Source organism: Malaclemys terrapin, chromosome 3 (genome assembly GCF_027887155.1).
Source record: "Malaclemys terrapin pileata isolate rMalTer1 chromosome 3, rMalTer1.hap1, whole genome shotgun sequence".
Classification (NCBI taxonomy): domain Eukaryota; kingdom Metazoa; phylum Chordata; order Testudines; family Emydidae; genus Malaclemys; species Malaclemys terrapin.
In genome coordinates, this window is record NC_071507.1 from 79,662,227 (window position 1) to 79,676,238 (window position 14,012).

The 14,012-nt window shown below is 40.5% G+C and overlaps 1 protein-coding gene across 2 annotated transcripts in view; it reads left to right on the plus strand.

Moving 5' to 3' along the window:
- EGLN1 (egl-9 family hypoxia inducible factor 1) overlaps positions 1 to 14,012 on the plus strand; it is a 43,660-nt gene that overhangs the window by 13,287 nt on the left and 16,361 nt on the right. Inside the window, exon 2 of one of the 2 annotated variants that reach the window (XM_054022966.1) lies at positions 5,019 to 5,096. The exons of the other annotated variant lie outside the window; for it this stretch is intronic. Within the exon in view, the coding sequence (XP_053878941.1) occupies positions 5,019 to 5,096 (78 nt within the window). The remainder of the gene's footprint in view (positions 1 to 5,018; positions 5,097 to 14,012) is intronic. 2 annotated transcript variants of the gene reach the window in all.

The following is a 14,012-nucleotide window of genomic DNA, read 5'->3' on the forward strand; positions in this document are numbered from 1 at the left end:
CTCTAAAATATTTTGGAAACCAGTTCTTCCTATTTTGGGGGTTATGGAACATTATAACTAAGGCTACGATTTAGTCACGGCAGTCACTGATTCCGTAATTTTACTGGACCTCTCTGACTTCTTCAGCTGTCGGGGCTGAAGCTGAGGCAACGCTCCCCACATAGCCCCACGGCAGGGGCCGCCGCTGGGGCCATACACTCCTGCCCCGCAGCTTGTACTGTACTTTTTAGTAAAAGTCCTGGGCTCCATGAATTTTTGTTTGTTGCTCCTGACCCGTCAGTGACTTTTACTAAAAATAATAGTGACAAAATCTTAGCCTTAATTATAACAGATGTGGGTCTGAGAGATCATTACGTCTAATTATACAGTTCAGTTCTGCACTACACCTATCCCCAACCCAGCTTCCCTGTCCTTAGTCAGGTATCCATCTCACATGAGACTAGTCACTTCTTGGCTGAGCGCCCTCCTCTCTGAGCTAAAGAGGTTCCTCCACAACACAGAAGAAAAGATTTCTGTTCCGAATACTACTTCATATCTAAGAAGAATGGTGGTTGGGGACCTATTCCAGACCTCAGAATGCTCAGCATGAATGTTTGGTGGGAGGGTCCTAGATTGAAAGTCTGCACCACAGTTAAACAGGTCCTTAGCCTGAGTCAGCTGGCATGGGTCAGCCACAGGTGTTTAATTGCAGTATAGACATACCCTAAGACAGCCAGAAGTTGCCTGCCTCAGGGAAAATTGGAGACCATGTCCATGCTAATCACTCAACTTCAGACAGTTCCTCAAAGAACAGCTAGGACTTGTCAGTGTACTGGACCAGATAGTTTATTCCATTTCTGTTATGTTGCATGCCAGACTACACCTATGTTGGATGCAGGGTTGAATGAAGTACATACCTTGTTAGAATGGGTCGTGGCTTCTGAGTCACTAAGAGTGGACTATATATAGCACTTGAAGAAAAAGCAATTGCTTACCTGTGTAGGAACGCAGGACTGGAAGCAGGGGTAGTCAGTAGGCAGACTGCAGGCCAAATCTGGACTGCCAAAAACTTTTGAACAGACTGAAATCTTTTTATTTACTTATTATTATCATCATTATTGTTTTTTTTTATATTATTTTTCTCTGGAGACTGGACCTTGACCAAGAAATTTGGACCTTGACAAAAAATAATTGATTACTCCTGATCTGGAAGGGACCTCCTGGATCAGAAAGTCCAGCCTCCTGCTATTGCAGGCAACCTAGTCACTTAAGATGTAGCTTGATAAATTTAAACTAGTTAGGTTGGTTTTCCCCCACTACTCATATTGGAAGGCTGTTCTAGAACATCACTCCTGTCTGATAATTAGAAACCTTCTAATTTCCAGCCTAAACTTTTGTAAACATTTGTAACTGGAGTTTTTAGAGATTTGTTCTCCATATAAATATATATTCCAAGACCCACCCTCCATCCCTTCTGTTATGGAGTTCTATAGCATCTGGATTTTGCAGTGGAGAAGGAACTGAGGGGTGGTTGGGTCAGACCTCCCTTTATGCCTTCAGTGCAAAGCACAAAGACACTTGGTGCATGCTTGGCCCTAACGGACACTGCTGGCCAAAAGATTCCAGTCTACTCAAGAGCATGGTGTGTGTGTGTGTACAACACATCTCAAACTCAAGTTACTGTGCAGATAAGTAATTTCTCTTTGCCAGTGCCTCAAAGGGCCTGAAATTTTTGAGAGCTAAGGTTGTTCCTAATGTTATGAAGGCCAGGAGTCAATATGCAAGAGTAGGAATCCAAGCAAACATACCTTTAGAGAAGCAGCATTTCAGGTGAATAGTTCTCTTCTCTCACTAATAATTCAAAAACCAGCTAAATAGGCTTTCCTAAAACTATTTGGAAATCTTTCCTTAGGGTGAAGGCCAAACATATATTTTATCCGCAAAGAAATAACATTTCAGAAAACTCTGACTGAAAAGAAGGCTTTAAGTAGGTTTTGTAACCTAACGCAGTGGCTCTCAACCTCTCCAGACTACTGTACACCTTTCAGGAGTCTGATTTGTCTTGTGTATCCCCAAGTTTCACCTCACTTAAAAACAACTTGCTTACAAAATCAAACATACAAAATACTAAAGTGTCACAGCACACTATTACTGAAAAATTGCTTACTTTCTCATTTTTACCATGTAATTATAAAATAAATCAATTGGAATATAAATATTGTACTTACATTTCAGTGTATAGTAAATAGAGCAGTCTAAACAAGTCATTGTTTGTATGGAATTTTAGTTTGTACTAACTTTGCTAGTGCTTTTTATATAGCCTGTTGTAAAACTAGGCAAATATCTAGATGAGCTGATGTACCCTCTGTGTACCCCCAGGGGTACATGTACCCCTGGTTGAGAACCACTGATTTAACTCGTGTCCCTTAATACTCTAATCAAGGCTCCTCTACCTCTTGTGCTGTTTGGGAAATAACTAATATGTAATCAGATGAACGGTTCTTGGAGTTTCTCAAACCACGATTGGAAGCGCTTGGTAATACCAGAAAGAGACTTACAGATTACTGTATATTAATGCTAATAAAGTAACATATTACATTAACAGACTAGCAAATGAATCGACCTTTTCAATGAATGGACAAAGAAAGTTATGTGAATTCCCCAGCTTCTGCTACTTATGAATATACTGGATATTATATTATAATCCATAATAATTCTGTATGCATCTTGTTAACATTGTTTCTTTGGCAACTATAGCCATTTTTCATTTGCATGTGAAGAAACGAGAGGATGAAATAAGGTCCATCTTGGAAGTGGGGGAGAGATGTAGAGAATATTTATTCCTATAGGGATGGGTTTTGGTGATGCAGAATGCCAAATTATTAGAATATAGATTTCCTTTAGATGGTAAAAATAGTATAGAAAGCAATGGGTTACATATGAATTTAACAGCCTCTTTTTTTTTCTTTTCTTTTCTTTCTCTCCCCCCCTTCAGGGACTCAATATTCACTTTCAATGGACCTTTTCAAATTCCGTTCCTTTTTGCATAGTTTTTCATGGCTCTTTAAAGGAGGCACTGCAGTGCTAATTGCTTAGTCATTTAAGATACCTCTCCTGGGGCTGGTCCACACTAAGCCCCCAGTTCAAACTAAGATACGCAACTTCAGCTATGTGAATAACGTAACTGAAGTCAAAGTATCTTAGTTCGAACTTAAAGGTACTTACCGCGGGTCCACGCGCAGCAGGCAGGCTCCCCCGTCGACTCCGCCGACTCCTCTCGCGTGCAGGATTACCGGCGTCGACGGCAAGCACTTCCGGGATCAATTTATCGCGTCTAGACGAGACGCGATAAATTGATCCCAGAAGATCGATTGCTTGCCGCCGAGCCAGCAGGTAAGTATAGACGTACCCCTGGATTCTGAGGATGACTGGTTGCATTTTGCTGAGCAAATCTTCAGTAGAAGATCAGAATTAGTTGGCTCATGACCCTGCAAAAACTGCTGGTAAATTGGGATCATAATGTCGGGTTGAAAGCTGCTGAACTGGACACTCAAGTGCAGTGACTGCAGACAAACTCAGTAACCATTACGTGCTTAACCAGTGCTTTAAGTTAGGCTTTCGTTACTTTTCACTATTCACAGTGGGAAGAAATACTTGAGCAATTTTAACTCAAAATTAATATTTTTATAGGAATGTCACTATAAATAATACAAAATCCCTTTATTACAAAACTCTACAGCCTAACATCTCAAATTTCTAGTGGGCACTAACAACAACTCTTTAAGACTGAGGATTATTTTTATAGTTCAGTTAATATAGTCCAAACACAATTAGGGCATGATCGAGCTAAAGGCTACTTTTTATGGCGACTGGCCTACAAAAGTTCTAACCTCTACAGCAGAGGCTATTCAGAATTTTGAGGACCCATAGAATGTCTGCACCATTTCTTTCCCAAAACCAGAGTCTGACGCTATCCTGCATTTCAGTAAATGTCAGTCAGGATCTTTAAAACAATGTCAGATGAGTGCAATGAACCATTTTAGGGACCCCTACTATGTTTTACGGGGAGTGGATGCTTAGCTGGAGTAGAGTTTCTAATAAGCAATACATGGACCAAAGATTTCAATTTAAGTATAAATATATTTTTTAAACCCAGCTACTGAGGGATTCCATCCCACAGCCCTCCACTTGTCATTTTCAGTTGTCAGATTAATAGTTTGGGGTTCTTAGCAACGGGATGGAGGATGGAGATTTCTATATTGACATGCCTTTCCTGTGACTACTAGGTTGACCTGTTGTAGAGCCAAGATCTGTGACCTTCCAGTACTTCTGCAGTTCAGGAGGCTGCGGATATTTTTGTCTAGATCAGCTTTTTTAATTGGTATAAAAATGAATAATTTAAGTTGATAGTATTCAGGAGTTGAATGTGCTTGGAAGTTATGTAATGTAGAACTTTAATTCTGTAGGTCTTAAAACTCTCCATACCCCCATACTGACAAGAATCTTCCACTCAAATTCCAATAGACTTCTCTGCTTTCTTAAAGATCCTGTAATGTGGAAAGAGGAGATGATGTACTGGCAAGAAAAGTTTTCAGAGCTGTTCTTGTTCAGTTTTACTAAATCCTGAGTTAATTCTTTATGGTCTCATTTTAAACATCCATTCAGCTAATATTCACCACAACAGTGAAACTCAACAAACAGCTTGTGCTTCATTAGAACATTTGATCTGTTTTTGGTAAAGGGTATCAGGCTCTTATTCATTTCAGTTGAAGTTGTTCCATTGCTGTTAAGATAGCTGGCGCATAGCCTTGGCATTGTGAGAAAGGAAACTGTGGCCAGTTGATAAGGGAATCTTGAGCTAATTAAATTTCAGCTGGCATGTTATATTATGCCCAGTGAAATAAATGGTCAGTCATACTGTTGGATGGCTTAACCTTACTTATGGTCTGAATGGGGGGTGGAGCATCAGCCAGTTTTGAAACCCTTTTATTCATAAAAGTAAATCCATCTTTTTTTTTATTTTGTATTTTTTTTTAAAGTACTGTCATTTTGATTGGTGGAAACAGAAGAAGCTAATCTTATGGCAAGTCAATATGCATCTTTTCAATAAAGGCACAGTGAGTATTTGTTGCTGTACTACAATGCTGCCAGAGTGAGTTGGCCGAAAGTCTGATTACTTCTTACCTTTTAAAGGTGTGCTGTCAACTTGAAATCTGATTAATTTAAAGAGTCTCCAATATTAAACCTGCCATGAGTACTTTTGCCAGTTTTTGTGGTTGTAAAGCTATATTTTTTCCTATTTTTAAAAAAAATATTCCTTTTCTATTGGTGTGTGAAAGACCCACTGAAAAGGGAAAGCTGACTACAATGAAATGATACAACCCCCCCTCCCCAAACTTTCAAATGCACAAAATGTGGGGGGAGAATGGCCCAATCTCCCCAAACCTCTCGTGTTTTTGTTTTTGTTTTTAACAGTAAACTTAGGTATTACTTGTAAGACTAGATAAAACATCTTCACATAGGAGTGTTCCCCCCCAGAGTCCTACCTTATAATTTACAAAATCAAGCTCTTTTAAAACCCACAATAAACTGAAATGTTTCAATCAATATTTAAGTAAAAAATGTTTCTTGTTAAACATTTATCTGCATTATTTGCACCTCAAACACTGCAGCATTGAGAGCTTGAAAATGAAACTGATTATAAACAAGACTAAAACTGACTTCATTTATCTTGCTCGAGCTGAGAGAAATTTAAAAAAATAGACTAGTATCAGTAGTGGAAAAATAATTTTAAAATATTTTTAAATCTTGGGTATAGGCAACATAGGGAAACACAGTTAGTAACTTGATACTGTACCTCTATATAAGGAAAGGTGGCACTCTGTACATTAATTCATTGTCACTTTTGGATGCTTGGTTTACATTCCATGCAAATGAGCATCATGGAATCACTTTAAACTTTAGTGGACATTTGTCCTCATTACATGGCTAACGTTTGGTAGCCGTTCTTTGAGAGAAGCCAGGAATGGAACCAGAGGAATGTTTCAGGTTAGGATTGAGTAATGTCGGGAAGTTTTTGCATTACGTTCCCAAGCATGCTGGTTTTTAATCACTCCTATTCATTGAAATTCAAACCAAAAGGATAGGGATGAGAAGGAACTTAAGTAAAAACTGATATGTTCGAATAGGCTTCAGTGGAGAAAATGCAGTGAAAGTGGATAGGTCTCCTATGTGCTCCATGATACCAGTGGGATGAGCAGACTCCACAGTGGAGGACTCTGTACAAAACTGGTGGTTTAGGAGGGCGTGGGTGAGTATCCCAACTGATCTAAGTTGTCCATGTACAGCAGGAAGGAAGTGGAATTTCCCAGAGGATCTGTCTGGTTGGAGACCAGACCCTTCCTCTGATGGGATGATGCATGGGAATCTGAAGAGATTCTCTCAGAAACTCCCTCTCAACAAGTCTTCTCTTGTGGCTTTGACCACTGTAATGGATAATCTGGCCATTAAAGCTGTTGTTTCAGTTCGTATGTCTACCGACTGATGAAGGCTATGTTGCATTCAGAAGACTTTCTTAGTAATCACAAAGGCTAGAAAATTACTCTTTTTTTTTTTTTTTTTTAAGAATGTTGGAGCCTGGTAACAGGCCTCAGTCACTTTGATGGGCTTGGTGTTAATTACTTTTTCCTATAATAGTAATGAATTTATGGGAATGAAACATTGTTAATGGACTAGCCTGGTACTTGAAAAATATAAATCTAATTTTATACCTATTTTTAGCAAACGTACACTCAAATTGTTTCTGCACTTATCTTTGAGCAGCAGATCACCATTTGGTCATAATATTGCAATTCTGTCAAAGTGAGTCAGTATTATAACAATCTGCTATAACAGTTTATACAAGCACAAATGGTAACTGTTTCTGGAGGTAGAACAACATGTTAGCTTTCCATTCCATTTAGTGTGCTTGGGGGGAAAATAAAAGAACCTATCATAACTGAGTAATTTTACCAATTAGTTAAGTCAGTTATTGTTTTAGAATTACACCTCTACCCCTCTATAACGTGACCCGATATAACACAGGTTCGCATATAGCGCGGTAGCAGTGGGACTCGGGCGGCGCTTTAAAGGGTCTGGGGATCTGGCTGCTGCGGGGAGCCCCAGGCCCTTTAAATCACCACTAGAGCCCTGCCGCTGCTACCCTGGGGTTGTGGCAGAGGGGCTCGGCCAGCGATTTAAAGGGCTCGGGCTCCCCGGATCCCGGAGCTCTTTAAATCACCGCTGGAACCCTGCCGCCCCTACCCCGATATAATGGCGTTTCACCTATAACATGGTAGGGATTTTTGGCTCCCCACGACCACGTTATATCGGGGTAGAGGTGTACCTGCATAGGATATGCTTAGTTTTATTCATAATATTAATACTTAAGTTAAAATAAAAAAGTATGGGATGATTTGGGAATTCAAAGCTCTTGTGTTAAAAGGACACAAAGTTAAAACACATTTTTTTGACTAAGTTTGACCTACTGTTGTAATGCATAAGATTAGTTATGCTTAAGATAGGAGAAAATACATACTTTTCTTGTCAGTTTTCTTTGTGCATTTGACAGGTCTCTGTGTATCAACAGTTTCCTCGATTGTGTTATCTAATCATTCAATCTCCCCTGTCTTGAATCTTTCACACATCAGCAAGGAAGAGATATAGTTAATACTAATATAGGAAAGGGTGAGGTAAAACTACAAAATTTGCAGAGGGGACTTGGGAGTAGGGGTAGTACTTGAAGATACATTTAACTTTCTTTATAATTGACAATGTTTCAAGTTGATGGTATCCCTTTGAAAATGACCAACCAAAGCATTACTGGGTCTTGACCCCACTAATAAGTTTTTCTGTACTGTTGCAGAAAAACACAAATTTTTGCCGTGTAGGTACATGCTAGAGTCTGGAGATTAGCTTCAAAGGAAAAGATGAATCAGGGCTTCTTTAAATAGGTTACAAAAGGGACTATTTTTCTCCAAAAATGTTTTTATTTCACTTAAATTTAGGCACCTTCATTTTCCCCCCCGCACTGCATGAAACAGTGTGCAACTCCTCTTTGATTCCATAGTGAAAGGAACATGGTCAAGTACTCTATTCTGACTTCTCTTTAACATTTCATTTTTTTAATACCCTTTAAAAAGCTTGTCAACAATTCTTTAAGGTAAATAGTTTTTGTTTCAAATCTGTGAACTTAACTGGAAAGCATTATTTTTTGGAGACCATTGTTATTTATATTGTGGTACTGTCTAGAGGTCCAAGACTGTTTTGCTAGGCATGTGCAAACATAACAAAAACAGCCTCTGGTCTGAAAAGCTTACAGTCTAGGTAAGTAATGTAAGTGAAGTCCTGACTTAAAATAGTTCTGGAGATAGCTTTCTGTTCTTTGCCGCTGCTGTTAAATTAGAAAAAAGTCAGTGTAAATTAGAGGGTGTGTGTGTGGTAAATTTAAATTTGTGCTTTAAGACAGGGGTGGGCAAACTTTTTGTCCCTAGGGCCACGTCGGGTACAGAAATTATATGGAGGGCTGGGGGAGGCTGTGCCTCCCTAAACAGTGAGGTGTGGCCTGTCCCCCACCCTGTATCCAGCCCCCTGGAATCCTCACCCCATCCAATACACACCCCCCTCCACACCCCTGATTGCCCCCTCCCCTTGGGACTCCAGCGTCCTATCCAAACACCCCTGCTCTCTGCCCCTTGACCATCACCTGTGGACGCCTGTCCCCTATCCAATCCCCCCTGCTCCCCACCCCGTGACTGCCCCACTGGGGCCCCCCATGCCCTATCCAACCCCCCTGCTCTCCCCGCCCCACGTTACCTGTGGGGTGGTGGAAAAGGGGGCTCAGTCCTTTCCCTGTGCATTTCCCTTGTTTCTTTGGCTGCTCTCCCTGGCAGTCGGGCAGGGCTCGCCCCCTGTCTGGGCTTGGCTGCTGGGGACAGGGGCCAAGCATGTGAGGGGTGGAAGGGGGCTCTGGCTTCTTCTGCCACTGGCCCCAGCAGCAGGGCCCAGGCCCCTTGACCGCCCCCCTGCAATGCCCTCTGACCGTGCTGCCCTGGAGCATCAGATCTGGTGGTGCTATAGCTGAGCCACCTGGAAGGGAGGGGAGCCCCACTCACCACGCTGCTGCTGGAGAGTTGGGCTGGCTCCTCCGCAAGCCTGTCCTGAGCCTGCTCCCTGGCAGGAGCTCAGGGGCGAGAGGGAAGGGTCCTGCGGGCCAGATGGGGCTCGCGGGCCATAGTTTGCCCCCCTCTGTTCTAAGGGGTGCCAAACTTAAAGCACAGAAACGGAAGCAATCCTTTTAACCATAGAATATAGAGCCTTTTCAGGCAATACCAATGCGAGCGTCCCCTGCTCTTCTGACACTGTGTTTCAGCCGTGTTTAGGGGGAGCATGTTTTGGGGGAGCATTGTCCATGCCCATTCTGTCATTGTTATATTATCTGGAGACTGCTAACAAAGGTGTTAATTATGGTGAACTTTCCACTTGGAGCCGATCTGTGGCTACCCCATTCATCTAGGGTATGATGATCAGATAGTACCTGCTCTTAAGTGTTGCTAACCTGGGCCAGATTTGAACTGTTGATCTGTCAGTAAACAGAACTACAAAAGAAAAGACCTATAGATGAAGGAATTGATGTCCCATTATTTTATCTATGTTTAGCAGTCTAATCTCACCTCATGGACTTGAAAAAACAAAATTTGAAAAATTTAAGTAAATATAGGAAATAAGCTGGTAACACAGCTTTTAAAGAAAAGCTACTGTATAACAGGATTCTGCATTTTTTAGATTAAATTTAAATTTTCAAAATTTTAAAGCAGCTAGTGAGATATTGCTTCTGTTAATAGAACTTGGACTTTGTGTCTTTGATTATTGAAGTTGAACCTGGATAGGAACCAACTAGATGTGACAAATTCGGTAGAAGATGGAAGTAAAGCTGATGGGTTACAGGATTCATTTAGAGGACTACGGTCATTCATTTAGAGGGGAAACTGTCATCAGCTTCAAGTGAGGGTTTAGGGCTGCCCCTTTCTAGTATGGTTTGCAAACTTAGGGTACTTTTGTATCCTTGGCTGTATCTTAATGTGGAGTTACCAGCAGTAGCTCATAGTACTTTTTCCATCTGTGATTGATCAAGAAGTTGCAGTCTTTCTTTGATCTGGATCTGACCAGAGTTATCCATGCTTTTGTCACTTCCAGACTGGATTATTGTCATGTGCTCTATGTGGGGTGGCCTTTGAGAAATCTCTGTAGTGTAGACATTAGCTGGTGCAGAACTCCATGGCCTGCTTTCTGAGTGTGCTGGATAGGCACAAGCACACAGTACTTCAGCTATATGCTCTGTACTGGTTTCCTGTTTACTTCCAGGAGCATTTCTAGGTGCTACTGATACGCTCCCAAATCTGAGATCTTTTGTAATTCATTTCTTTAAAAGATTGCCTTCTTTCCTATGTTGTGCAATTATAGTTAAGGCACAGTGGGGTGGTTCAGTTGTTCAGTGCTTGGCACTTGGTTTCATGGGGTCAGTAGCAGGGCATTCACAATTAAAAAAACATGCTTTTGGAACTTGTTCCCTCGATCATCAAAGCCTGCGTTTGGCAAGCTTTGGATCCTGCTGTAAGTCTATTTTTTCCCCCGCATCTCCCTTAAGTCAGATTCTTGTTTCAATATTTTTTGTCTTGTTTGTTGGATATCTTAAGTCAGTGAAGGCTTATGAATGGTACTAGTGTTTAAGTTTTGGGATCAGTATGTTCTTAATTGTACTATACTAAAACCCATCAGTTAAAAATTACTACTTCAGTATCTCAATTTGCTGACCAACAGGTAGTGTTTCTGAAGTTTCATCTGCCATTAAGAGACTAGCATTCACAGTGTGGGGATGACACATCAGTGACACATAATTCTTAAAGGAATGTGAAAGACTGTGTGTGGCCATTCTCCGTGGAGGGCTAATTTCCATTTTTTAATTATAGTCCTTGAGTTGCAGTAAAAATTTGGGACTACATACTCGCCTCAATCCATAGCATATCTCCTATTAATTTCAATGGGAGGTTTGCCCAGAGATCAAGTGTGGTATGTAGTAACTAAACTGATTTATTATTTAATTTGTTCAATACTTTATCATTGCATTCAGTATTATTACTGAATGGGGAAAATGTGCTCTCATTTAGGAACACTTCTATTTCTGGCGTTTTGCTTCTCTTCCCTTCCCCTTCTTTTTTGCTTCCCTGTGTCTTGTCCTTTTTGCATTTCCTTCCTTGCAGCAACTCCCAACTCTTCCTCATTGACTGCTTAAAATAAGTTGTGAAATAGTTAGTTTACACTTTGAAATATCATTAGGATTTAGAATCAACATGCCAGTGAAATTAGTGGAATGGGGAGTTCACACCTTTGAGCCATTGTTTCAAGGTTTCTGCAGCCTTGGGCTGACACTTCATTGGTTTATGCTCTGACATTTGGAAGACTTGTGTTACAACTACTAGAAACATTTTTTAAAATGAAAACTTAGATTCTGCAAATTCTGAATCTCCCATGTTGTTCACAAATATATTGTATGGGCTAGATCCTACCCATGGGCTGTGTGTATGACATCTTTGATCTGAAGTATTATAACTAGTCTTTTTCTAGGAAGTATGGTATATTGAAAAGCCTGACTATCCTCCAGTTTGCTGAGAAGGTTGCTGCTAATTGGACTTGTGGTGGCATGTATATAAGAACTCTCATCTTGCAGGAATACATCTGAGAGGATGGAGGTGCATATTTGCTATCTTGAAATCATTCTTGTGTCCAGATCATTGTGTTGCTCTTTCTTCCAAATTCAAGACTTGTAAGATGGCTTAAGAATGAGCATCTACTGTTTTGTAAGGTTGCCAAGTACTCAGTCTCCTTGTTTTTTGTCTGGTGGGGGATTTCCCCCTACTATTATTTCAAATGGGTGGAAGAGGATAAAAACTGTTTTTACTTAAATTTTATTTCAGAGGAATTTTTTTAGCTTTCAGTTCCTGCTAACTAGTCTTTCTCCTTGGTTCATTCTTGTCTTGAATGGTGTCTATTTGGCTTCGTTTCCTTAACTTGTTTTCTCACTTTTGTCCCTCACACGGTAGCACTTACCCAGTGTTGTCCACAGCAATTATGATTGACTCTTGTGACAGAACTCTAGTCAATAAACTTAATAATTACTTGCTGTGAAAGATTGTCAGCCTTGTGGAATCCTATCCCCCATTGTAATAGGAAGAGCAAATCTTTATGAAGGGATATCCTTTCTTTTTTCATTATAGTCACTATAATGGTAAAGGGCAGCCTAGTAGACTTTTTTCAGAGTAGCAGCCGTGTTAGTCTGTATCCGCAAAAAGAACAGGAGTACTTGTGGCACCTTAGAGACTAACAAATTTATTAGAGCATAAGCTTTCGTGGGCTACTGCCCACTTCTTCGGATGCATATAGAGTGGAACATGTATTGAGGAGATATATACACACACATACAGAGAGCATGAACAGGTGGGAGTTGTCTTACCAACTCTGAGAGGCCAATTAAGTAAGAGAGAAATTTTTTTTTGAAGTGATAATCAAGCTAGCCCAGTACAGCCCGTTTGATAAGAAGTGTGAGAATACTTACAAGAAGAGAGAGAGATTCAATGTTTGTAATGGCTCAGCCATTCCCAGTCCTTATTCAATCCTGAGTTGATTGTATCTAGTTTGTATATCAATTCCAGCTCAGCAGTCTCTCGTTGGAGTCTGTTTTTGAAGTTTTTCTGTTGTAAGATAGCCACCCGCAGGTCTGTCATTGAATGGCCAGACAGGTTAAAGTGTTCTCCCACTGGTTTTTGAGTATTATGATTCCTGATGTCAGATTTGTGTCCATTAATTCTTTTGCATAGAGACTGTCCGGTTTGGCCAATGTACATGGCAGAGGGGCATTGCTGGCACATGATGGCATATATCACATTGGTAGATGTGCAGGTGAACGAGCCCCTGATGGTATGGCTGATGTGATTAGGTCCTATGATGATGTCACTTTAATAGATATGTGGACAGAGTTGGCATCTTGGGAGACAGACCTATCCTCGCTTACAGACAACCCCCCAACCTAACGCAAATACTCACCAGCAACCACACATCACTGAACAAAAACATTGACCCAGGAACCTATCCTTGTAACAAAGCCTGAGAGCTTCTGCACTCTGAAGTGGTGTATACACTAGGGAATCACAACAAATACAAATTCTTACAAACTGCTTCAGTTGATTCTATGGTAGAACTGATAGTTTTTCGGGTTGGCTGGTGAGTCTTGCCCACATGCTCAGGGTTTAATTGATCGCCATATTTGGGGTCGGGAAGGAATTTTCCTCCAGGGCAGGTTGGCAGAGGCCCAGGAGGTTTTTTGCCTTCCTCTGCAGCATGGGGCACAGGTCACTTGCTGGAGGATTCTCTGCACCTTGAGGTCTTTAAACCACGATTTGAGGACTTCAATAACTCAGGCATAGGTTAGGGGTTTGTTACAGGAGTGGGTGGGTGAGATTCTGTGGCCTGTGTTGTGCAGGAGGTCAGACTAGATGATGATAATGTTCCCTTCTGACCTTAAAGCCTATGATTTTGTGACTTCTCTAGGTTTGGTGCTGGTCCTGCATCTACTTAAAAGGTGGGTAGTAAATTCTATAATTATAGTAAGTTGAAGCCTTAACATAGGCAATCATAATTTCAAATATCTGTTTTTTTTTTAACTGTATTTAATTTAAATTTTTTAAAAAAAATCTGATTTTTGAGATTTTTAACAAACATTGTTTTTATCCATCCTGACCTTTCCATGTAATCAACTACTGTTTACATTTTTATCTCGTTTTCATTCAAAAATTTTATAAGCACCAAGATGCTACCCAGATAATCAGAGTAAATAAAGGGTAGTATGTCATACCTAGACTGGAGAACAGATGTTGGCAGCATTAAATGCTATACAATATGTACAAATTGTCCACTTTAAAATGTGCTTCTTACACATTTGT